The sequence below is a fragment of the Colobus angolensis genome, unplaced genomic scaffold (genome assembly GCF_000951035.1).
Source record: "Colobus angolensis palliatus isolate OR3802 unplaced genomic scaffold, Cang.pa_1.0 Scaffold70, whole genome shotgun sequence".
Classification (NCBI taxonomy): Eukaryota; Metazoa; Chordata; class Mammalia; order Primates; family Cercopithecidae; genus Colobus; species Colobus angolensis.
In genome coordinates, this window is record NW_012120710.1 from 5,504,489 (window position 1) to 5,532,201 (window position 27,713).

At 36.3% G+C, this 27,713-nt stretch overlaps 1 protein-coding gene across 1 annotated transcript in view; it reads left to right on the forward strand.

Annotated features, from left to right (window-relative positions):
• MTHFD2L (methylenetetrahydrofolate dehydrogenase (NADP+ dependent) 2-like) overlaps window positions 1-27,713 on the forward strand; it is a 138,947-nt gene that overhangs the window by 49,492 nt on the left and 61,742 nt on the right. Inside the window, exon 6 of the mRNA XM_011927166.1 lies at window positions 16,401-16,493. Coding sequence (XP_011782556.1) covers window positions 16,401-16,493 — 93 coding nt within the window. The remainder of the gene's footprint in view (window positions 1-16,400; window positions 16,494-27,713) is intronic.

A 27,713-nucleotide genomic window follows, 5' to 3' on the forward strand; every position in this document is an offset into this window, starting at 1 on the left:
TCCTGCCTCTCCGGAAGTTGACAGTCTGAATCATCAGGATTCATCTTTGCAGTGGGTGTTTTCTGAAGGCACTGCCTCTGCATTGGCATTCAGTTTTCACACTTGAGCTGTGCTGCTACAGCAACTTACTCTATCTCAGGTAGTTTTTCTTCAAGAGGCACCCTATCTAAATGGAACATGACAATAATTTTTGCCAGTTGAATGCTTTCTCTTTGTAAGAATTAACCCCAGTTGTGAAAAAGTTTTTTTTTCTTTTTTTTTTTTTTTTCCAGCCTGGAAGTTTTATCTCCCACCTACAGGACATAATAACACAGTAGTGGAAGCTTGAGGCAGTGCAACGTGATGTGAGTGGTATGTGTGATTAAGCTCAGCCTGGTGGCAGGTTGAGCCAAGCTCTTTTAGGTTTCAAAGAGAGGAGCCAAATAGGAACGCCTAGGAATGCAGGAGTCATGCAAAGTGATCACACCACTGAGACTGACACTCTTAGTCTTATTGGCAGTGGAGTGGAGTGGGATGTTTGCTGCCTCTGAGGAAGGAACCATTGTTTAACTGGGGCAGGGGATGGCAAGAATTTAGTCTCTGCCACTCTCATCCCACTACCCCCAGCTTAGAAGGAAAAGATGTTGGGGATATTATGTTCTGTGATGTCTCTCTGTTGATTAGACTTTACTGCATTACATATTTGAATTTGGGTAGTGGAAGACTGTAGAAAAGACCAAATGATAGTTCTATTCTCATTTTCTAAATTGAATAATAGGAGCACTATTTCATTTTCAGTGTCTTCTAAATTCAGCCATTTAGTATCTGCACAGCACTGCACCTGAAAATTATGTATTATTATCAGACAACTGGGACTATTACACTGTTGAAAAGAACAGTAAAGCTTATTTTAAATGGAGAGTGGAGTCCAAATCTTTTTCTTTCAATTCCTCTCTTCCTCCATGACTTCATAGTATTGTAGGACATTTTTCTTAATTCAGCTAAAAGCTGAGTTCTTGTCACACAACCAGGAAAAATTAGGTTTGTGGACACATAAAAGGGTGAGAAAAATGGAATTTACTGGGTGAAAAGGAAAAACTCAGCAAAGTGAGAAGGATTCCTCTTAACAGGCCCAAATCTTTCCAGTTGAATCTCAGGTTACCACCCAGGAACAGAAGAGGCCAGACTCCTCCCATCTGCAAATGGCATGAACTTCCATGGCTCCAACCCATTTTCCCAGAGCGCCACCCAGTCAGAGGTTCTCCAAGGAGCCCTTTTTGCTTGGCTGATTCATTTCTCCCTCTAAAGAAGTACATCTAACTGCCGTTAGAATAAGGATAGTGATAAGGGCAAAGACTGATCTTAACTGCTTGCTGCTGACAGGGGGTGCTGTTTTGAGGAAATGTCAGTCCAGTCTGCCTCAGAAGCTTATCTAAGGGTCCCCAGCAGAAGAGGCCATTGTATGAGGCTCCAGTTGCATGACCGTTTGGAGTTTGATGGCCTGCAGGGGAGAAGAGACAAACTGGATTATTAGAAAACATGTATCAAAACAAAACAAGTGGGAGCAAGGACAGCTCACAAATCCTAGACCTTTTACTGGTTTGCACAGGGAGAGTGAGGCCAAAAGCCTGACATTAAAAAAACAAAAAACAAAACAATACAAAAAAACCCTTTAAGTTCTGGGATACATGTGCAGAACATGCAGGTTTCTTACATAGGTGTACGTGTGCCATGATGGTTTGCTGCACCCATTAACCCGTCATCTACATTAGGTATTTCTCCTAATGCTATCCCTCACCTTGCCCCCCACCACCCAACAGGCCCTGGTGTGTGATGTTTCCCTCCCTGTGTCCATGTGATCTCATTGTTCAACTCCCACTTATGAGTGGGAACATGTGGTGTTTGGTTTTCTGTTCCTGTGTTAGTTTGCTGAGAATGATGGTTTCTAGCTTCATCCATGTCCCTGCAAAGAACATGAACTCATTCTTTTTTATGGCTGCATAGTATTCCATGGTGTATATGTGCCACATTTTCTTTATCGAGTATAGCATTGATGGGCATTTGGGTTGGTTCCAAGTCTTTGCTGTTATGAGTAATGCTGCAATAAATGTATGTGTGCATGTGTCTTTATAACAGAATGATTTATAATCCTTTGGGTATATGCCCAGTAATGGGATTGCTGGGTCAAATGGTATTTCTGGTCCTAGATCCTTGAGGAATCGTCACACTGTCTTCCACAATGGTTGAACTAATTTACACTCCCACCAACAGTGTAAAAGTGTTCCTATTTCTCCAGATCCTCTCCAGTATCTGTTGTTTCCTGACTTTTTAATGATCTCCATTCTAACTGGTGTGAGATGGTATCTCATTATTGTTTTGATTTGCATTTCTCTAATGACCAGTGATGGTGAACTTTTTAAATATGTTTTTTGGCCACATAAATGTCTTCTTTTGAGAAAACAAAAAATATGTTTTTTTGGCCACATAAATGTCTTCTGTTCATATACTTCACCCACTTTTTGATGGGGTTGTTTTTTCTTTCTTGTAAAGTTGTTTAAGTTTCTTGTAGATTCTGTATGTTAGCCGTTTGTCAGATGGATAGATTGCAAAATCTCCCATTGTCTAGGTTGCCTGCTCACTCTGATGACAGTGTCTTTTGCTGTGGAGAAACTCGTTAGTTTAATTAGATCCCATTTTTCTATTTTGGCTATTGTTGCCATTGCTTTTGGTGTTTCAGTCACAAAGACTTTGCCCATGCCTATGTCCTGAATGGTATTGCCTAGGTTTTCTTCTAGGGCTTTTATAGTTTTAGACCTTATGTTTAAGTCTTTAATCCATCTTGAGTTAATTTTTGTATGAGGTGTAAGGATAGATTCCAGTTTCAGTTTTCTGCATATGGCTAGCCAGTTTTCCCAACACCATTGATTAAATAGGGAATCCTTTCCCTATAACTTTTTTTTTTTTTTGGTCAGGTTTGTCACAGATCAGATGGTTGTAGATGTGTGGCATTATTTCTGAGGCCTCTGTTCTGTTCCATTGGTCTATATATCTGTTTTGGTACCAGTACTGTGCTGTTTTGATTACTGTGGCGTTGTAGTATAGTTTGAAGACATGTAGTATGATGCCTCTAGCTTTGTTCTTTTTGCTTAGGATTGTCTTGGCTATACGGGCTTTTTGTTGGTTCTATATGAAATATTTTTTTTTTCTAATTTTGTGAAGAAAGTTAGTGATAGCTTGATGGGGATAGCATTGAATCTTTAAATTACTTTGGGCAGTATGGCCATTTTCATGATATTGATTCTTCCTATCTATGAGCATGGAATATTTTTCCATTTGTTTGTGTCCTCTCTTATTTCTCTTGAGCAGTGGTTTGTAGTTCTCCTTGAAGAGGTCCTTCATATCCCTTTAAGTTGTATTCCTAGGTATTTCATTCTCTTTGTAGCAATAGTCAATGGGAGTTCACTCATTATTTGGCTGTTTGTCTATTATTGATGTATAGGAATACTTGTTATTTTTTCACATTGATTTTGTATCCTGAGACTTTGCTGAAGTTGCTTATCAGCTTAAGGAGATTTGGGGCTGAGGTAATAGGGTTTTCTAAATATACAATCACGTCATCTGCAAACAGAGACAATTTGACTTCCTCTCTTCCTATTTGAATACCCTTTATTTTTTTTCTCTTGCCTGATTTCCCTGGCCAGAACTTACAATATTATAGTCAATAGGAATGGTGAGAGAGGGCATCCTTGTCTTGTGCCAGTTTTCAAAGGGAATGTTTCCAGCTTTTGCCCAATCAGTATGATATTGACTGTGAGTTTGTCATAAATAGCTCTTATTATTTTGAGATGCGTTCCATCAATATCTAGTTTATTGAGAGTTTTTAGCATGAAGTCATGCTGAATTTTATTGAAGGCCTTTTCTGCATCGATTGAGATAATCATGTGGTTTTTTCCTTTGGTTCTGTTTATGTGATGGATTCTGTTTATTGATTCATGTATATTAAACCAGCCTTGCATCCCATTGATGAAGCCAACTTGATTGTGCTGGATAAGCTTTTTCATGTGCTGCTGGATTTGGTTTGCCAGTATTTTACTGAGAACTTTCACATTGATGTTTATCAGGGATGTTGGCCTGAAATTTTCTTTTTATGTTGTGTCTCTGCCAGGTTTTGGTATCAGGATGATGCCGGCCTCATAAAATGAATTAGGGAGGAGTCCCTCTTTTTCTAGTATGTGGAATTTGCACATGAGATGGGTTTCCTGAATACAGCACACTGATGGGTCTTGACTCTTTATCCAATTTGCCAATCTGTGCCTTTTAATTGGGGCATTTAACCCTTTTACATTTAAGTTTAATATTGTTATGTGTGAATTCGATCCTGTCATTATGATGCTAGCTGGTTATTTTGCCCATTAGTTGATGCTATTTCTTCATAGTGTTGATGGTCTTTACAATTTGGTATGTTTTTGCAGTGGGTGATATTGGTTTTTACTTTCCATATTTAGTGCTTTCTTCAGGAGCTCTTGTAAGGCAAGCCTGGTGGTGACAAAATCTCTCAGCATTTACTTGTCTGTAAAGGATTTTATTTCTTCTTCTCTTATGAAGCTTAGTTTGGCTGGATATGAAATTCTGGATTGAAAATTTTTTTGTTTAAGAATGTTGAATATTTGCCCCTACTCTCTTCTGGCCTATAGTGTTTCTGCAGAAAGATCTGTTGTTAGTCTGATGGGCTTCCCTTTGTGCGTTTGTGGGTAACCCAACCTTTCTCTCTGGCTGCCCTTAACATTTTTTTCCTTCATTTTAACCTTGTTGAATGTGATGGTTATGTGTCTTGGTATTGCTCTTCTCTTGGAGTATCTTTGTGGTGTTCTTCTGTGTTTCCTGAATTTGAATGTTGGCCAGTCTTGCTAGGGTGGGGAAATTCTCCTGAATAATATTCTGAAGAGTGTTTTCCAACTTGGTTCCATCCTCCCTGCCACTTTTAGGTATAGCAGTCAAACATAGGTTTGGTCTTTTCACATAGTCCTATATTTCTTGGAGGTTTTGTTCCTTCCTTTTCATTCTTTTTTCTCTAATCTTGTCTTCTTGCTTTATTTAATTAAGTTGATCTTTAATCTCTGATATCCTTTCTTCTGCTTGATCAATCTGCTATTGATTCTTGTGTATGGTTCACAAAGTTCTCGTGCTGTGTTTTTCAGCTCCATCAGGTCATTTATATTCATCCCTAAATTGGTTATTCTAGTTAGCAATTCCTGTAACTTCTTTTCAAGGTTCTTGTCTTCCTTGCATTGGTTTAGAACATGCTCCTTTAGCTCAGAGGAGTTTGTTATTACCCACCTTCTGAAGCCTACTTCTGTCAATTCATCAAATTCATCCTTCATCTAGTTTTGTTCCCTTGGTGGTGAGGGGTTGTGATCCTTTGGAGTAGAAGAGGCGTTCTTGTTTTTGGAATTTTCAGCCTTTTTTGCGCTGGTTTTTCCTCATCTTTGTAGACTTACTTACCTTTGTTCTTTGATGTTGGTGACCTTAGGATAGGGCTTTTGTGTGGACGTCCTTTTTGTTGAGGTTGATGCTGTTCCTTTCTGTGTGGTAGTTTTCCTTCTAACAGGCCCCTCTGCTGCAGGTCTACTGGAGTTTGCTGAAGGTCCACTCCAATCCCTCTTTGCCTGGGTATCACCAGTGGAGGCTGCAGAACATCAAAGATTGCTGCCTGTTCTTTCCTCTAGAAGCTTCATCCCAGAGGGGCCCCCGCCAGATGCCAGCCAGAGCTCTCCTCTATGAGGTGTCTTATCGACTCCTGCTGGGAGGTGTCTCCCAGTCAGAAGGCATGGGGGTCAGGGATCCACTTGAGGAGGCAGTCTGTCCCTTAGCAGAGCTTGAATGCTGTTCTGGGAGATCCACTGCTCTCTTAAGAGCTGGCAGGCAGGAATGTTTAAGTTTGCTGAAGCTGCACCCACAGTCGCCCCTTCCCCCAGGTGCTCTGTCCCAGGGAATGAGAGTTTTATCTATAAGCCCCTGACAGGGGCTGCTGCCTTTCTTTCAGAGATGTCCTGCCCAGTAAGGAGGAATCCAGTGAGACAGTCTGGCAACAGCAGCTTTGTTGGCTCCACCTCCACCTCGTTCGAACTTCCCTGTGGCTTTGTTTATACTGTGAGGGGAAACTGCCTACTCAAGCCTCAGTAATGGCAGAATGCCCCCCTGCCATCCTTAACAAGCTCGAGCATCCCAGGTCGACTTCAGACTGCTATGCTGGCAGTGAGAATTTCAAGCTAGTGGATCTTAGCTTGCTGCGCTCTGTGGGGTGGGATCTGCTGAACTAGACCACTTGGCTCCCTGGCTTCAGCCCCCGCAGAGTGAACAGTTCTGTCTTGCTGGCATTCCAAGCGACACTGGGATATGAGAAAAAAACTCCTGCAGCTAGCTTGGCGACTGCCCAAACGGCTGCCCAATTTTGTGCTTGAAACCCAGGGCCCGGGTGGTATAGGCACCCGAGGGAATCTCCTGGTCTGCAGGTTGTAAAGACTGTGGGAAAAGCATAGTACCTGGGCTGGAATGTATGGTCCCTCACGTCACAGTTTCTCATGGCTTCCCTTGGCTAGGGGAGGGAATTCCTTGACCCCTTGTGCTTCCTGGGTGAGATGACACCCCACCCTGCTTCAGCTCACCCTCTGTGGGCTGCAGCCACTGTCTAACCAGTCCCAGTGAGATGAGGCAGGTACCTTAGTTGGAAATGCAGAAATCACCCACCTTCTGCATTGATCTCGCTGGGAGCTGCAGTCTGGAGCTGCTCCTATTCAGCCATCTTGCCAGTCACCTTCTTGTTACTGTTCTTAACTTAAAACTAAAAATTCCACCCTCATGAGCACACAGCAATGTTTAAAACACAATGCAAATGAGAATAGTGAAGAAAAAGGGGAGGGGAGGGCCGGAACTAAAAGTAGAGCCAAAGACTTCTACTAAAGATAGGCATATTATTAGGTCCGCATGGATATATTCCTACTGTCAGGCACACTGCATTTTATATAATGGTGCTGGATGTATGTTTGGTGAATTTATTTAATTGAGTTTAAACTAGATGTGCTATGATTAGGTCACTAATTTTATCCTGAGAGCTTGTTAGCAGGAAAATAAATGACAGTTATCCAATGAATTGTCTTTAAGATTAAAAATAAACATGTGCTCAATAAAAATAAAATACTTTTCTAACATTAAAACTAAAAAAGTATTTCTCCTGAGAGATTTTATAAACAGAAAACTATAAAATAAATTGAATAATATTCATAAAATGCTTGTTAACAAAAGGGCCACATTTTATAGGGTAATTTCTTTTATCATTTAAGCATAGATTAAAGCTATCATTGGCAGCATTACTCTTACCTCACTAAACATTTCTTCTCATTCTCCATTTCTGGGACATTCTTTGCCTCCCAATTTTTAAACCAGTAGTTCTCAACCTTAGCTGCCCACTAGAATCATCAGGAGACTTTAAAAATAGAACTGCCTATGCCCAACACAGATAAAAATTAAATCAGAATCATTATAAGTAGAACCTGAGTGTCAGCAAGTATATTTTAGAAGACTCCATGGAAAAATCCCAGTGTGGTCAGTGTTGAGAATGATTTCTCAAGGAAACATTGGAATGACACCAGGACTTTTTATTCATAGCCAGTCCCTCAGTGGGCTTTTGCAGCCCTATGGCTTTAAATATCATTTCTGTCTCCTGTATGCTTTAGACCCATATAACCATTATGCACTTGAGAACTCCAGTTGCATGGCTAATACCCATTTCAATCTTATATGCAAACCTTCACTCATAATTTTACTCCCCTTAGTTTTCCCCATCTTAATGAGTGGTACCATCAGTTTTTCTGATTGATCAGTAAATCCTTGACTTCTCTCTTTCTCTCACATCCTTTGTCTAACATTAGCAATCTGTGTAAAATATGCCTGTGATATCACCACCTGGACTAATAAGATCCTAGTTGAGACAACTTCTGTTTCTCATTTGGAACACTGAAATATTTATGAACTAGTTTCCCTGCATCCACCTTTGTCCCATCTTTCATTCACAGTCTGTTTTCCACATGGTAGGTCTTGATCACCCATGTCTTCCTGTAATACCCATCACAACATGACATGAGAATAACGTCCAGGTTCCTTACCATGATATGCAAGACCTTATATGGTCTGTCCCTGGGCTATATCTCCTAAATCACTTCCTGGCATTCTCATACCCCATCACTGCCCACTGCCCCAGCCATATCTGCTTTCCTGGAATATGTCTTATGTGCTCATGTCTCAGTGTCTTTGCACCTGATTTCCTTTCTTCCTGGAATACTTTTTTCCCCAAGTTACTTCCTTCAGGTTTTTGTCCAAATGTCACTTCAGGTTGCCCCTGACCACCTTACCAAAATTGCATTTAATGTCTATAGAGTTTCTCTGTAGAAAGCTTATTTTTAGTTTGTTTTTATAATTTATTTATTCATTGCTTAAAGATGCAATAGTAGTTTGCAGAGATAAAGAAATATTCAAATTTAGAACTTTTGGCTTCATTTGTCTAAAACAGAACCCAGGCTTCTTTTTTTCCATTGCTGTTCTGTGCATGATTATTGAGTTTTCCTTCCTGTGTGTTTGTCTCACTGATTTCTCCTTTAAACCAGACCATTACATGAACTAATATACTGGGAATGACGCAGATTCTCCTTATCGCGAGAAAGAGACAAAACAAAACTCTACATGTAAGGTTCTAGCTCAGATTGGTTTGCTATTTTGCTTTACCTGCTGATTCAGGATCAGGCAGGTGTTTGAAGATTTGCCTCATGGGAAAGGAAGTTGAGACTTATTTTGTGTTTCTGTTGAAGACAGATATAGGATCATGATAGAAGCAGCAAAAAGGTAGACTTTAGCTCTTATAATGAAGAAATTTCTTACAGTCAAGACTAAGTAATATGCTCTCCTCCTATTTCCTGGAAAGTAGTTTTATCAATGGGAAAGGATACCAAAAGTATATTTAAAGGGGAATTGAAGCAGAAGCAAAACAAATCTGTACTCACCTTAACAATCTGTCTTCTCTGACACTTTCAACTGCCCCATGCCCTTTTCAGATGGAGTAAATAATGACGCTCTTGACAACACTGTAACTTCTACCTCCTTCTAACATGAAACCTAGCACACTGTATTATGATTCTTATTTGTGTACCTGCTTTCCATATGATAATAGAGAATTGTGTGTTCTTGTTGCCTAGCATGATTCTGGTATGCTTTCTATAAATTTTTTTTTAGTCCTGATTTTTAGTTCTTTAGTCTTCAATAAAATGAATTATTTTCCAGAGACAATAGTTAGAATGCTTGTGAAATCTTTCTATAATTAAAACAGAAGAATCATGTTTTCAGTGATGGCTGTAGAGTTGCAGAGGAAAACTTCTTACTATAGGAGTAAAAGACACAGAACCCAGAGTTGAAAGCTGGCACATGGACAGTACTACTCATTGCCAGTCTTACCAGGAACGTTCCATAGGCTCTGGTTTTTTAGTTTACTCAGCAAATAACTATTTCATTCTGCTCGGAGTGAGGCTAGAGAGCCACTGAAAAAGTATATGCAAGTTTTTCAAGGGCGCGGCCAAGACACAACCAGAGAATCCTGTTTAAGGGATTTATAGGATCATTTATTGATTATTGAATAAATGAAGGTAGAGAATGGCCCAGAAATGTCCAAGAACAGTGAATTCCTCATTAAGGTAATTTCAAGCTCCCCCTCACCCACCAAAAAAAAAATGATACTAACAAATGAAGCACATTGTGCTGTTTGTTCTAACTTTTTTAAAAAATAGCAAATATTATTTGCTTCAAATTGGCATTCTGTGCTAATTACTAACAACTGTTTGCTACAATATGTTATTTTGCATAAACTACAGAGGTAATGATAGCCTAGAAAACTGCTCGGATGGGTCCTAATTGATAATTCTTGGTTGAATCTAGATTTTTATACAATAAAAAAAACACATTTTGTCTATCTATTAATTATTTATTTCTAAGACAACTCTAAGATTCTAGAAGATAGAGTCTAAGTACAGAAGGCCCTCTGTATCTGTGGGTTCCACATCTGTGGATTCAACTGTCTATGATTAAAAATATTTAGAGAAAATAATATTAAAACAACAAAATAATATAAAAATAGTATAAAACTGTTTACATAGCATTTACATTGTATTAGGTATTACTTATAATACCTAAGTAATATGTAATCTAAAGATGGTTTAAAGTATGTGGGAGGGTATGCATAGGTTATATTCAAATACTATGTTATTTTATATCAGAAACTCGAGCATTTGTGGATTTTAGTATCTGCCAGTGCATCAGGGGCCCTGGAACCAGTCCCTCCCAGATACTGACAGATACTGAGGGACAACTGTATTTTATTCTTCCTGTCTTAGAAACATATTATAAAACACTAGGCACAAAATAGTTACTTATAGACTCTGCTTATCTAGTTCTGTGTGATAGAAAATGAGGCCCTAGCCCACACTGTTCTCATATGCACTCTAGAAGGATACAACTGTGAGTGTGGGGAAAAGTCATCTGAAGGTCAGAGATATGCATCATTCTTGAGTACCTGCTGCGACTTGCTAATACTAGCTGCCATTGGGAAAAAGCTGAGAAGACAGAAAAAAAATAGGTGCAGCAAGCCAGAGGATTAGTTGAAGAAAATTAATGGACAATAAGAATTGAATATAGGAATGACAAGAATTTTCACATGCCAAGGAAGATGAGTTAAATAAGAATAGGTTTAACAGGAAAGCTAGGTGTCAGGACCAGGAACAGGCATTCAGGTGCTCACCAGCAAAGATCAGAAGAGTCTGAGGTATTATTTGAACACATTTGCTTTTAGCTGTTTGGTTCACCTCTCTTCATCATCAGGTCTTCCGAATAACAGGCTGAATGCCTTTCCGTGGTTTGGTATTGGTATAGTCATAAACTCTGATCAATCAAGTTCAAATATGACTTTGATAAGTTTCCATGGCCATCAACAGCCAAACTCACTGAGGAATATCAAGTTAACCTGATAGTATTGAAAAGGGAATGAAATTACCTACAAGGGTTTTCCATGCAGATTGAAATTTATCCTGATATACTTTTCTTTTGCCTGAAATTTTACAGATTGTTACTTATATGTGTGTACAAATCACTGGATTTCATGTCTCTGTCAATTTCTTGATGAAATAGTCAGTACCGATAGAAATGGGAAGTTTCAGTTTCATTTTGGTTTTGATTTTTTTTTTTTTGGTAGGGATTTGGGAGGCTCTCATTTGGAATTAGAGAACACTTGAGTGAGTTGTTAAGGTATTAAGGAACCTTTTCAAATGTAGGAGACCAGGACTAAAGCAGAGATGGGTGGGTGTTTTATAACTTTGATAACCTTGAGATGCTTGTAAATATATACTCGACATTCTTGATGGTTTATAGTGAGTGAAAGAAAGAGAATAACCAAGGAGACTTTTAGACTTTTCTGTAAATAACTGGGCAGAAGGTGATACCAACTAAAATAAAAAAGGCTGTTAGTTGCCTCTCATTGTTCTTCCTTTTCAAAGTTTTCTTGATTATCTTTTATTTTTCTATATTAAACTTAGTATCAAATTACATACTTCCAAAAGTCCATTTTTATTGGACTTTAATTATATTTGTAATGAATATAGGTAGAATTCTAATCTTTATGATATTAAACATTCCTATCCAAGGACATGGTTTATCTTTCTAGTTTCTTGCTCTTATTTTGGTATTATTCTGGAGATTTTCTTTTACTACATAGATTTTGCACATTTTTTGTTAAGCTTATTTTAAGTATTTTACCTTTTGTACTGCTATTATAATGGGGCCTTTTCTTACAATGTATTTTCTAAGATGTTATATATGAAAGCTATTTACTTCTGTATATTTGATTTTTACTTGATTAATTTATTGAATTATCTCAGTGTTTCTTATAGTAGTCTAGTTTTTTAGATTTATGAAATACATTTTAACTTTTATAGTTTTTTTCTAGTTTCATTTGTTTATTGTTCTTTAATTTCTAAAGTTAAATGATTCATTTTATTATTTCTGTTTTATTGATACAATAATTTGTCCACAATTTTTTTAACATATTTATTTTTATTTTATTTTATAGGATCTAATATGAAGTGTCATTACAAATGTTTCTAAAACTTTTGCAATTTTTTTTATTTTGACCCAATAATTATTTAAAATAGAATTTTTTAAAACTTCCAATAGAAGGATCTCTTTATGAAGGATTTTTTTCCGATTTTGTCAATAATTATAATTTTATTGAGTTGTAATCAAATAAAATTATAGTCTATCTAATTGTTACTTTTTGGTATTAAATTTTCTTTGTAACCAAGTTTATACCATTTGCACGAGAAGAAAATGTATTATTTTCTGAGTTTGATAATAGTCATATATCCATCATTAGTTAAGTTATTGACATTTTCTGTATCCTTGATCTGTCATGAACTGAGAAAGTTATTCAAAAATAAATTAAACAAATACAATATATTTTCTTCCTATATGTATCTCCTGTAATTTCTGCTTATAGGAATTCTATTTCTTTTTCTTACATATTTATTATTTTTCTATCTTTATTTGAATCACTCTTTTGCTTTATAATGTGTGCCTCTGTTTTATTTAGTGCTGACTTTTTGTTTGACAAAAAGCATTATTTTTTGGCATTTTCCTGCTACATGTTTGCTTTCAACATTTCTGAATTCCGAATAACTTTGTTTTATGTGTATAATATATATTGTATAGAATTAGCAAAACATATAATTAGATTTGGCTTTGTAAGTCGATTTGAAAATATTGTTCTTTTAAATAAATGACTTAGGGAAATTTATATTTGTTTTTATGGTAAATATATATGGTAAAATTATATTATTTTCTTTTCTGTTGTTTTTATTTTTTTACAGTTTTTTTCTTTGTGCATTTAAAAAAATATTTAGGAAGGTTTTCCTTACCTTAATAATTACAACATTATATAGTACTTTTAATTCTCTATTTATTTATAGGGTGGCTACTGATACTCTAGTAAAATAAATAAATGATAAAATTTTTTATTTTCTCCCCTCATTCCATTTATTTTGTCTCCGACCTGCTATTTGGCAGTAAAAATTATTTGAAAATATATTTTTTTAATTTTTTACTTTATACTTTCAAATATTCTTATACTTTTATTATCTGGTTGGTCAGCTTTTAAACATTTGTTGATTCCTATTATTATATATTAGGCAATCAACAAACTTTCTCATCTTTGCCCTTTCTCATTCTAATTTTGTTAGTTGCATTATTTCTGCATAGTGAAAGCAAAGATCATTTACATTTGTCTGTGTTTTAGTCTGTCTTGTTCTGCCATAGCAGATTATCACAGACTGGGTAATTTATAAAGAATAGAAATTTATTTCTGAACAGTTACAGAGGTTGAAAGTCCAAGATCAAGGTGCCAGCATCTGGTGAGGGCCTTCCTACTGCATCATCTCCTGATGGAAGGCAGAATGGAAAGAGAGGGCAAGAGCAAGACAGAAGTTGGCTGAACTTGTTCATTTAGAAGGAACCCACTCCTGCAATAACAGTATGAATCCATTCATGAGGGCAGAGGACTGGTGTCCTAATCACCTCTTAAAGGTTTCACCTCTTAATATTGTTAGATTGCAATTCCATTTCAACATGAGTTTGGGAGAGGACAAACATTCAAACCATAGCAATTTGTCACCCCAATCCTCATACTTTTTAAAAGTCTTGGTCCTATAATTATAATCAAAACTTTCAGCAGTCCTTTTGCTAGTTTCCTCAGACATATTTTGATTAAGTAAACTGTGTCTTTTAGCATGTTCCTTAGGAAATACTTATGGGAACAATATTTCCTGAGTTCTTGCATTTTCAAAATTGTTTGCAACTTTTAATCTTGGAGGCAGATTTGACTGGCTATAAAATCCTTTACTCTCATTTTTTTACATGAATCACTTGTAGATACACAATGAGATGCCATCATCTCACACCAATCAGAATGACTATTATTAAAAAGTTAAAAAATAACAGATTCTGGCGAGGTCGTGAAAGAAAAAGAATGTTTATACACCATTGATGGGAGTGTAAATTAGTTCAACCTTTGTGGAAAACAGCAGGGTAATTCTTCAGAGACCTAAAAACACAACTACCATTGGACCCAGCAATCCCATTCCTGGGCATACACCCAAAGGAATATAAATTGTTCTATCGTAGACACATGCACACATTCATTGCAGCACTATTCACAGTCACGAAGACATGAAATCAACCTAAATGCCCATTAATGGTAGACTAGATAAAGAAAATGTGGTGTGTGTGTGTATATATACACACACGCTACACACACACACCATGGAATACTATGCAGCCATAAAAAAAGAATGAGATCACATCCTTTACAGGAACATGGATGGCCATTATCTTTAGCAAATTAGTGCAGGAACAGAAATCCAAATACTGCATGCTGTCACTTACAAGTAAGAGCTAAATGATGAGGGCAAATGGACCCAGAGAGGGGAACAACAGACACTGAGGCTAATCGGTGGGTGGAGGTTGGGAGGAGGGAGGGAATTAGGAAAACTAATTAATAGGTACTAGGCTTCATACTTTAGTGATGAAATAATCTGTACAATAAACCCTCGTGAATGAGCTTACCTATATAGCCAACCTGCACATGTACCCTTGAACTTAAAATAAAAGTTAAAAACACATAAAAATAAATAAATAAGTATTTTTGTATAATATTTGGTCATAATGTTCAACTTTTCAATGACTTTTTTTGAGTTTATTGGTACATTGCTAAATTCTTAAATTTTTTTATCTTTATTTTGCCTTTTGTCTTGGTTCTGACACTTTTTAAATGTATCTTTTTATTTTTTAAAAATTTGCACATGGTAAAATTTACTCTTTTTGGTGTGCAGTTTCATTAATTTAGACAAATGCATATAGTCATCTATTAAATTAATTAGTCTAACACCACTAGAATCAGAACAGCTTAATCACTCCCCAAATTCCCCTGGGTTTGCCCTTACATACTATCCTTTTGTTGATGCTGTGTCACATCCATTTTTATTACTCATCGTTGAATGAGTTGGATGTTTTTAGATCTACTATTTACAGGACACTTCTGCTGGGGGTTAGAGGAGGTCCTGTGCAGCCTTCTGACTCCTTTATTATTTTCACAGAGTCAGATTGCTTTCTTCTAAAATAGCCCCTCTATGTAAATGTGTTCCTACCCACTCTAAACTATACTGGGTCCCGAAAGTCTCTTCTGCCTTTATTTCTTTTCTCACTGCCCAAATTAGGAAAGCTATATTTTTTTGCACTTTGGGATAAACTTTTCATAGAAGTGTATTTTTGCGGTCAATTTCAGAGATCTCCCACTGCCGGCCATGTTGTCATTCTCCTCATTTCTTAGATGCCTTTCTCCCTGTATGGTATCTACTAATTGCTGCTTTTGGTAACTCTTAACATGTTTTTGGAGTCTGTAGAAATTAGGTCTTCCAGTTTTTCTAAAAATGGTGATCATGTAACTTTTGTTGTTTTGGTTAACTGTAGCATATGCACATCTTCCAGGAGAAGACAAGATACAGTCTTAGCCATATTCTTACCAGAAGTCCTCTTGACTGCACTTTACCACCAACTTTCCCTCACTCCCCTTTCATGGCTCACACTTTAAATATTGGAATCTCTTGCCTCTGTTGTTCATTCATCACTTCCTTAAGGTTTTCATATAAAAACTTCCTGTGATGTACCTTAACCTATAACAAAAAATTTCGCTATTATCGAAATACCCACTTTCAAAGTTGGTTAGTTTTTTCCTACTATTCTTTAGCTTGGAATCCCTTTTTCTTCCTTACCTGATTGGAATACTTCTACTCATGCATTAAGACCTAAAAAATGTATTTCCTCCTTTAGGAATCCTTCCTAGACACCTTCTCAAGACAGAATTAATCTCTCAGTTATGCTCCCATAATATATTGTCCCATTTTTTGTTCACTTATCTTGTTGCTTTTAGTATTTGTTTGCCTGTCATTGTGAAGACAATGAGTATCCTGTATCCTAATGTATTAACCAGTCAACACAGAATTTTCAAACTCTGTATTTCAAGGACTCTACTCCTAGCTCTCTGATGATGATCGGCACTTACCCTGATTTGGTCTCATTTGATTTTCCCTTCATTTAATTGAAGAGTACAATATTTTGGTTCCTCTTGGTTTTCTGGTCTAGCTTTTGTGCTCAATGTGATTTAGTCATGTCAAAGTAGCTTTTCTACTCTTAGGAAATAAGTGAAACTCTTATAGATTTAGAGCTTTTGTAAAATTTTTAAAAGTTCAGTAATTATTGATAGAAATTCTTCTGTATTCCAGGTGATGCAACTGTGACAATAGCTCACAGATACACCCCCAAAGAACAACTGAAGATTCATACGCAGCTGGCAGATATTATCATAGTTGCTGCAGGTAAGTCCTTAGTGACTGTTATCTTTTGGAATGTCATCAGCAGAATAATTCCTGTCCTAAATGCTGACATGTTTGAAAGCTTTCTGAGAGAGTTAGGTGTATGTATGACTAACTTCTGTTGATTGGATTCTGTCTCTTGGCAATCATTATATCAGTCCATTGTGCCTATGTTAGCATTTGTTACTTTATTATGGAAAACCCAGACAGCTTTTGGGATGACAGATTAAGCACAAGAACAATGTGCACTTTGCTAATTGCTTTGACAAACATGGTTTAACAGCATTTACAGAAAAAGGTTGATGCAGGTAAATAATACATTATAGCTATGGAGAACAATAAAACTGGTACTTTCAAGTTGTATCAAGGAACATAGAATGTTCAGGTGAGGGGAACAGATAGTCAGTATGCTGCCCTAAACAGCCAGGCTGAAGAATTATGTTCTGAAGTCTAGACTTTAGGGGAAAAGTTGATGGATGAGACCATGTCCAAAGGAGAGTATCTAGGATAAGAATCTTTCCAAAAAGATGACATGAAATTTGGTCTGATGAACTGAGGATGTTTGGTCTGGAAGAAAGAAAGTATTACCTAAAGAGATGCAACAACTTTTTTTTTTTTTTAACATAAAGAAAAACACACAAGCCCAAACTTTTATAATAATAAAAACTGCCTCAAAGTCACCAGTTCTTGAGATAGTAAGTTCCTTATCTCTACAGTGATTAGCAAAATAGATAAAAACATAAGTGGGATTTCATAGAGCATTATTTGCCAATGTTCATTGGATTTTGCCCCATTTTGGTTGACAAAAAAATCATCCCCTTTCAACATTATCAAAATAGTTCAATAAATTAAACAACATAGCTAAAAATGCATGTAAACAGTTATAATTATTTTGAACATACGTTCTTTGGAGAAGGAATTACATTCTTTCTTTACTCCCTACCATTTAAAGGACCATTGTAGATAATGTCTATGTACTGAGTACTAGGTTGGGTTCGTTGCATTTTAATGCTTCCTTCAATGATGAAACTCTTTAATTCTCTATTTTAATATATAATAGAAAGCTTTATGAAATATATGCATATGTATACTTATATTTTATAAGATTAAATTTATTTAAATTTATTTGTGTTTTCATACAGGGTAAGTTAATAAGAAAGATATTTTAGAACATAGAAAAGGCTGGAATATGGGGCTTGTGTATGGATAATTCACTTACAGATATTTGAGAGTTTATCATATACTCTGATTTTAATTAAACATGTACTTTTGAATAGCAAAGATAGTACTAAATTCATTCATTCATTCAATAAATATTGGACACGTCCTATGCAGCAGTATCTGTTTTAAATTTTAGGAATATAGCAATGAATACAAATGATGAAGTGCTAGCCCTCGTAGAACTTATATCTTAGTGGGAGAGAGAGCAAATAAACAGTAAAATATAATGTCAGATAATGATAAGTGCTATAATGAAATTGGTTGAAGAAATAGTGTTTTGGGGATACTGTTTTAGATTGATTGATTGGTGAAGATCTTTTTTGGGAGGTGACCTTTTGAGTAGAGTTCTTGTCCTGGCCATTCTCCATTTGTCCACCAACCCCAATGTTTGCCTTTCCCTGCCCTGGTCTGGCCCTGGGAGGCTGACTAATGAAGATGGACTCACCTGTGTTCCTCTGTCACTGGCTCCCAACAAGGTTTGGCACTAGTAGGATATCTGAAGGAGAAGAGAAACGGGAGGTCATGGTGTTCCTTCTCTACTCTCTTCTTCTTCTACTCTCTTTCTCCTTTCTCCTACATTGATAGCTTTTGCTCAGCATCCCTTCCCCAACAGCTAAGGCTCTCACCGGGCTGCAGTAACACTGTTTCCTCCCTTACCCCTACAGATCTAGGAATGGTACAAGCTTCCTCCAGTTTCTAATCTCTAAGAGTGGCAACAGCTTTTGTTTTTCTCTTACCCTGAATATATCTCTGTAAAAATTATTTCATTACTGTATGTGGTGGATTCTGCTTCCCATGGAGATACTGACAGAAGCAGATCTGTATGAAGTAAAGGCACAAATCAAGAACCATTCCTGGGGAAGAGCATTCCAAGCAGAGGGAACAGCACATACCAAAGTCCTTAAGCAGGAGCATGCTTGATGTGTTCCAGAACACAGGTCTTTGAGGGTTTATTATATTACTCTGATTTCACTTAAATATTAATAAATTATTAGGATACTAGCAGGAAATGTTGTTGGGAAGGTAGCCAGGGTTAGCTCATGTAGGACGTTGTTGGCCATGGTTAGGATTTTGATATAAGCCAAGAACGGCTGACAGCAGACCAATATGGTCTGACTTAGGTTTTAAAGGAGTGATCACACCTTTAGAAACATGTCAGACCTTATGTCTGCAGTTGTGTCAAGAACTGACTCTAGGGGTGTGAAAGTAGAAACAGAGAGGAAAGGTATTGCAATTTCATTTAATGGATCTAGATTTTGCTGTAATTTGTTTTGTATTTGAAAACATAGTTTCAATCAAATTTAATAAAATATCTGATTCTTCTGTAGGCCCTTTTCTGGAACCTAGAATGTATACATGACTGCAGGAACAGTAGTTGGCTCCTCATAGAGTAAAAATAGAAATGTTCTTTTTCCCAGAAAAATAAAAAATCAGTAAGCTGGTACAGATAACCATACCACATTTCCTCTTTTTCTGAGAAATTATATTTGGGTGATATCAAATGCAAATTTTTGAACTGCATTGACAGACGTCAGGCATCTTTAGAGAATTAGTAAATTTTTTCAGACCACAGATCAACATTAAGTGAAATAGTGTTTCAGCTACTGATACCTTCATGGCAGATAAATACTATACTGATTTCTTTTTAGAGACACTTGTATTCACACACAAGACACAGAATTTGTTGAGTAAAGAGGAATTTAAATGCTCATCTTTGTCCATTTCTAACCTTAGGCAGAATGAAGTTTACATTATCCTTAAAAGGTATTATTTGACTAATGTTAACAACTTATACAGAATATTTGACAATTACCCTTAGATAACATTTATCAAATATAATATTGAATGAATATTTTATACTAGTGGAGGAAAATCTCTCAGCATGCCTTCCTACTCATGGTTTGTTTTATAATTATGACAAATGGCACATGGGTGGTCACAATCCACTTGCAAGAAACACTGATATTCTCTTGTGACTAAGTCAAAGCTTATACCATAATGCCAACACTGTTATCCTCCTTGAGTTTATCCTCTAGCTTCATTTGTAAAGACCTAAATCAGCATTGAGACCAGATATTTAAAAAGAAGACAGGAAAAGGAAAAGAAAAGGAAAACAAAGGAAGAGAGGGACAAGGAAGACTTAAGCCTATATAAAATAAACAAGACAGGAGCCAGGAGGTAAGGTACTCAAGCTTCTAGGTGTAGTGGGTATTGAGGCTCTCCCACAACCATCCCGTGAGGGTATTTTCTTACCACCAGAGGGCGCCAGTCAGGTGAGCCGCTACTTTAGATGTAGCCAAGTTGGCCACACACCATCCTAATCCTAATTAGAAGACATTTTAAACAAAGACAGTGGGAATGAGTCCTGTGCCTTGCTTTTTTATTTCACATTTAATGCCTCTTACTAAATACAAAAGTATGTTGAACGTAGAAGACAGATTTGTATATAGTTCTGCAGTCTTCTTGAAGAAATATTTAGCCAATGGGAAATTTAGGGTCAGAAAATTGAGAATTTATAAGAAATAACTAAAGATTGCTACGTGTCTAGTTAATTAATAATCACCTGGAGAAGTTAGGAATAAAACATGTAGATATTTATAAATTATAGAAAAAAGTGTGAATGAATATATAAAAGAAATCCCATATAACCAGACAATAGGAATAAAGTATTACCAGAATGACCATATCATGCATTGTGTGTGGGAAATAAACAAATACAAATAGCAGTGGGTATTTAAAAAGGAGATAGTGATCTAATGGCAGAGGTAGCCAGACGGGGGAGGGCTAGATCATTGTCATAATAAGAATGTCAGCATATATGGAAACAACCTCATCTAGGAGAACTCAGAGTAGAAGGAGGAGGATTGCGTGATATATATCAGAAAGAATAATGTCTGAGACATGAGAGTGAAGAATGTGGTGATGAAATCTTGATGCGAGCTTGAAAAAAGTAAAAGGAAATCCTGTGTGAAGATCATGAGACATGAATAATAATAGCTTATGTTAATATTAATGTCATCCCTCCAGTTTCTGATAGTACTAATCCTGCAGGCTTAACTATATATCACTCACCTTTTTAAAATTGCCCCCCAAAATTGAGATTTAGACTCAGTTAGAAGCTTAGATCTGCAGAATCAGACCCTGTCACACTATGCAATTAGAAGTAAGAAGCTTCAAGTCCCTACTCAAAGCCACATCTCTGAGTTCACAGAGAGAGTTAACAAGTTTCCAGGGTACTTTAGTGTACCATGGTTATAGCACATTGTACCTGTTTATAGTTGTCATCTTCATTAGACTACAGCAGGGAAAGGGCTGGTATTTTTTTTTTAAGCTTGCTAGGTACGTGCTTAGAACAAAATGTAACACATAGTGGTTGCCCAATAAATGTGAGCTGTGTTGATTTTGAGATTCTAACTAAAATAAGGACTTTTTCAAATTGATATATATTTAGTCGATATATTTTAAATAATATAATTTTTTTAAGATGGAATTATTCTACTTGTTGTATTTACACAGTGTAGCATTATTTTTGGGAACTACCAGATATTTCCAGTTGGTCATAAAGTAGTTGCTAAAGCAATAAAAAGTGAAATATTCATTAATGAAAGAATAGTTCATGTCGTTAAGTGTATGAATAGAGTGATTTAGGTGTAAATGTTAAGATTAAGAAATGATGGGAAAGGGGGCTGGGCACAGTGGCTTACACCTGTAATCCTAGCACTTTGGGAGGCTGAGGTGGGTGGATTGCCTGTGGTCAGGAGTTCAAGACCAGCCTGGCCAACATGGTGAAACCCTGTCTCTACTAAAAATACAAAAATTAGCCAGGTATGGTGGTGAGTGCCTGTAATCCCAGCTACTCAGGAGGCTGAGGCAGGAGAATTGCTTGAACCTGGGAGGCGGAGGTTGCAGTGAGCCGAGATCATACCACTGCACTCCAGCCTGGACAACAGAGCAAGACTCTGTCTCAGAAAAAAAAAAAAAGAAAAAAGAAGTTACAGGAAAGATGAAGAAAGAGTAAGGAGACTATTACCGACATCTAAAACACAGTCAGAGTATTGGATGGTTGAAAGGGGAGGAGCAGTTTAGGGAAAGGCTAAATCAGCTTTGCATAAGCTACTGATAAAGAAGGGAAAGCTGGCCAGTATCAGTTCTAAGATCATCCTGGAGATCATTGGGCTTTCTCATATCTCATGCTTTAAGGAAACTGTAGGCTATCCTAAGTCTGTAAAATTCTAGGAATCTTCATTATTCAGCAGGATAGGCAAGTTTGTTTTGACATTGTCCACATTACCCTCCACCCATCTGAGTAAACTCTGAAACTACCTATATTCAGGAAATGAGCTGCTGAGTCAATGCCACTTGCATGTCAAGCTCCGGATGCAGTGTCACGGTGGTGAAAGCTGGCGTTTTTGACCACTAAGCCATCCTTTCCAGCGTGATGAATGAACCTTCACAGTTGTAACTTTAGAGTCTCTATTGCAACACTTTTAATGACAGATACCATGATATAAAACAGGATAAATGGGCAATTTAGTAATTCAGAATATTCATACTTACTTGTCATAAAGTACAAAGTGACCAAATAATTTCCTTTCACTACTTCTCCAATCATATTATCAAGTCTTAGAAATGCTTCCATCAAACATTATCCTAGGGCTCAATAGGGTTTTCCCCCGGGTGTATTTCCTCCTCCTTGAAACAGGACTTGTAATTTTCAGGAAACCAGGACATTCCAAGGGGTGGGGCGTGGAAATAGCTCCACCATCCCCACAGCTCATGCAACCCGGGAGTGGAACTTGCTCACTTACAGCCCTGAGTGCTTCCTGAGTGATGCCAGCACATTTCATGGCTTCACTCGTACTATTGTCCTTTCCATATCTCCTTTCTTATTTGTTATTGTCCAGCTTGTCCTCTTTTGCTAGCCTCTGCTACTCCACTTACGAGTTCCTTCCCTCCTTCATAAAAGTTACCATTATTTTCATGGTACAGAGTAGTGAAAATGCACAGGCCTTTCTAAACTAAGAATTTCGGGATTTAAATTCCAGCTCAGAGACTTGCTAATTGTGAGCTTGTTCTCATCTCTGAATCTCAGTCTGTTCATTGATGTGATGTGAATGATAATAATAAAAATAACCTTTCATAGCAATGTCTACTTTATATTTTTGATCTTAACTATGCTGATCTAAGTAGAATTTCCCATGTCTAAAGTGATGCCTTTTACTTATTGAAAGGCATTTTAGTGTGGTTTATGTGTAATACCAAGTACAGAATATTTAACACTTCTCAAAAAAAAAATTTTTGCATAGTGTAATCAAGCTAGGTAATCCATGTAAAGAGCACAGCACAGTGCCCAGTATATGGCAAATATTCAGTAAGTGTTATGTGTTAATGTATTCTATGTTAGGCATTGCGTGTGAATATTTAAACAATTTAGAAATGATAAATCAGTTGATTATTAAGCCACAACTAAACTAAAAGAATATACTTCTTGGTTGCTTTAGATCCTAATATAGTATCAGAGTAGAGTAGTTATTATAAGTATAAATAAATTAAGAAGTGACTTACACATGAGGGACCAACTTTATAGAAACTTTATTTTTATACTTAAGATGTATGGCTTCTCAGGATGACATCAGCACTTGTTCATAGATGTGTATTCTGTTGTTCCCTGGATGAATTCCTTATTGCCTCTCCCTCCTTTGGAACAACCTGACTTTGAGAGGGGAGACAGGGAAGGTTGAGGCACTTAGATGAAAGGGATTTTTTTCTCTCAGACCTTTATCCACCCTCCCAGTCTCCCTCCTTTTCTGTTTCTACTTCATCATCCCACCTCAGTCTATTCTGGCCCTCACAACCCATGCTCAAAGCCTAAGTTACTAAGTAAGCAAAGCTCCCCCTGTCTGCAGTGAACTTTGTCAATACCTGAGAGGGCAGCTGGACTACTGATATTTTTCTTGGTGTCAGTAATACATCCTTACTGCAAAGACTTAGAAAACTTGGACAATAGAGAGGGAGGGAAAGAACCTTAATCCCAACCAAAGTGAAATATGGTAAACAATTTGATGTTTGACCTTGTAATGTTTTATATTTATACATGGATCTAAATATTTAAATAATTATTTTGCCTTGTATATACTGTTTGTATTTAGCAGCTCTACACTGTGCGCATGTTTCTTTATAAAATGCTTTCTTCCAAAACAGACTTCTTCTAATGACTCCATAGTATTGAGCGCTATGGATATACTATAATTTATTTATTCGGTTCTTGACTGTTGGACATTTAGATAGTTCCGTGAGTTTTACTGTTACGATAATGCAGCAAACAGCTGTAAACATCTTAGATTATTTGCACAAGTAACCTATAAATTTATCATATTGGTCTTAAGTTTATTTTCTTAGTAATTGTTACTTATATTCTAAAAACTAATGAACATTTAAGCTTGGTGTATAATAAAAACTCACATGTGTATTTAATATTAAAGCATATTTCATACCTTACCTGTGCATTTATGTAAAGTTTTAATAGAAAGAGGAGATAGATTTGTCTCATTTGTAACCTATTCTCTAGGCCTTTTATCATTACCAATCAGTATACTATGAAGCTCTAGATCCTTATCTTTCCACAAGAGAAGATAGAAGCCTGGTATATGGGGAAAGGACACTCAAATATGAAGTAGGGTGTCATATCAAAAGAAACATGGTCTTTAAAGTAAGGAGGATTTGGTTTTAAATTCAATTTTAACTTTAAAAATCACATCTAACTCTCTGGGCTTTATTTTCAGCTATTGCAAAATGGAGGTAGTAATACTAGTGTTTATAAACTGTCATAACAATTACATGCTTAGCACATAATGGCTACTAAGTGAATGTAGTTTCCCTTCCCTTCATTCTCCTATTGTGTGGTGACCCTATCACTAAAATTACAATATGTTTTAAATGAAAATATGTAAAAATGTATTATCTATTATGAAAAGTCTTTGTCTTTAACTTTCTGATACTTTGGTAATACAGACTGTACAAAAACATGTACAAACTTTTATCTGTTTCCTTGATGCTCATTAGCCTCAAATAAGCAAAAACATTTTCCCAAGACTGAGCACCTCAGAACCATCCCAAAGTTTTATTTTTTTTCTTCATTTGCCTGAGACCCTTGCATTTTTCTCCTCAACTTGTTCTAATTACAGAGACTTTTGAAAAGGGGGGTTTAATCTTTTCATCTCTAGGTGTTTTCAATCTATGGTATCAGTACACGGTTAGCTGAGGTTGATTTTTTTCTTTTGAGGCTGTTCTCTCAACACACATATATATATGTGTGTGTATGTGTATATATATGTGTATATATATGTATATACATATGTGTATATATTATATGTGTGTGTGTGTATATATACTACTTCTGATTTTTCATGAGTAAAACAAGCATTGATAGCAATATCCAAAAAAGCTTCAGTAAAGAACAATTTAGATAAAAGATCTTTCACTGTGGAGAATTACAGACTTCCTTGGAAATATACTTTAGATGGTCAAATGATACATCATTTAAACTTAATTCTACTTGGGTCCATGCATGTATATCATGGGCTTAGGAAGAAGTGAGGTTCCTCCTTTCAAGTTATGTCTATAGCTTTTAATATTATCACTTTGTTATATTTTTATGTCAGGTCTTTAAAAGGTTTATATTAGGAAATATTTAAATATACCCAAAAGTGTATAAGAAGAACATTAATAAAAATGTTGACACTTATGAGTACCTAAATTTGTCAGATATTAATACTATGTATATTTTCATTCTACCTGTTTTATATTTCTGTAACTTGCTTTGTTTTGATTAATGGTATGACTTGAAAATTTGCCCATGCTAATAGATGTAGCACTCAATTGCTCAATAATACTCAATTGCTGAGTATCCATTTTCTGTTGATGAATATGCATGTTATTTCCAATTTATTGCTATTATGAACAGTTCTGTAATGTTTAAGTTTATACATATTTTCTTGGAGACTCATTCATTCATCTATCCAACAAATACTAATTTTGCCACTGGTACATATTAGGCCATATAGCAGGCAATAGAAAAAAATATATATATAAATTTGGTTCAGCTCTTGAGAAGTCCAGACACTAGTACACTAGTAGAGGAGAAAGATGTACAAACAAATTAGTGTAATACAGCTTGCTAGTGCAATATTAGATATATGTGTGTATACATATGTATATGTCTGTCTAGAAAAGGAGCCTGTGTGTGTGTGTGTGTAAGAGACACAGATAGGTTGAGAAAGAAAAACAGAGACAAAGAGAGAATATCACTGGAGAAGAAGTAATAGCTGTTTTCCTCTGACTCTGAAGAGTAAATGAATGAGTTGGGTTCCATCCCACAGAATGAACAGAAATTCACCATACAGAATAAAAGGTAATGAGACTTCTGAAAGCTTAGAGCTATAAAATCCTATGCATATAGCAAAGAAAGTATATACTCTTTCAGAATGACAGGTGCCTGTGTGTGATTTGTGAAAGATGAAGCATAACATTTAGGAAAACCCAGACATCATCATAAATAAAAAAAAAAAAATAATTTTACCCTGTAGGTCATGAGCAACCTTTAAATAATTAGAAGCACTGGAATAACTTCATATTTGAATTTTAGAAAGGTCACTTGGATAGCCCCTGTGCGGGGATAAAACTGGAAGTAGCATTGATGTGGTTCTACAGTAATACAGGAGTAGATGAAAGTGAGAAGGAAAAACAGGAAGGAAAGACTTACTGGCTTTAGAGACTAAGTATATGGTGTTGCCATTAACAAGGAAGGGCATATAGAAAGGAAGCAAGGTTTGGGAGACGTAAAGATGAGTGGGTGGGAGGAGATAATTAATTCAATGTGAACGTGTTGAGTTAATGACACTAGGTGTTATATTCAAGTGGAATAGTCCAGGAGAGGGATGAGATATGTGGCTGTGGTGTTTGGGAGAGAGCTCTGTTCTGGAGTGGTAATTTTGGAAGTCATTAATATCCGGGGTATTGGACACAAATGCATGGATAAAACCATCTAGAATAAGTCTGTTTATAGTGCATGGACTGAATTTCTGTTTCAGAATATTTGAAGTGTTTTGGTTGACATGGTTACTTCTATAACATTGCCTTCTTTCTTCTGTATAACTAGTGCCAATGACAGCCTATTCTTATTCCAGCATTGACTTTGATTGATTGTATAAGAAAAAACTGGTATTTTTTTGAAGCTTTGTTGTTTCATACCTGTTGTTCTTTTGTAACCCCAACCTTTATCACCTTTAAAGTATTGTTTGAGCAACATGAGAGAATGTATTTGATAAACCAAAAATGTACCATATAGTGGAGACAAAATTGTGTCCTGAAAATAAAATGATGGACTTAACTTCATAAATGTTTAATTTTTTTCATGTAAAATATTAAATTTAACTTCTTTAATGTAATGTAAACTTCTTTAATAAATGTTTCCAGCAGGCTGAATTTTTTGTTTATGCTTGCATTTGTAGTCTTTGCATAGTGGATTTACTGTGACCATCTAATGCTCAGTTAATTTCCATTATCTGACTTGTCCAGGTTACCAATTTGACCTGATTTTTGCAATTTTATTGCTCACAGCCTATTGTGTCTTCACAGCATTTTTTTCTGTGACCAACAGCCTGATTTTAGTAACTCTGGATTTCCCATGTCCATTATTTGATTATGTTAATGCTTTCTAAAGCACAAATAAATTGTTTTCTCAATTCCTTATGCCTTGATTATTTGATTTCTAAACCAGATTGCCTGAATTTTGCTTGAAACATCTATTGACTTATTCACTCTTATTCTTTAAAAACTAGGACCTGAGGCCGGGCGCGGTGGCTCAAACCTGTAATCCCAGCACTTTGGGAGGCCGAGATGGACAGATCACGGGGTCAGGAGATTGAGACCATCCTGGCTAACACGGTGAAACCCCGTCTCTACTAAAAACTACAAAAACCTAGCCGGGCGAGGTGGCGGCGC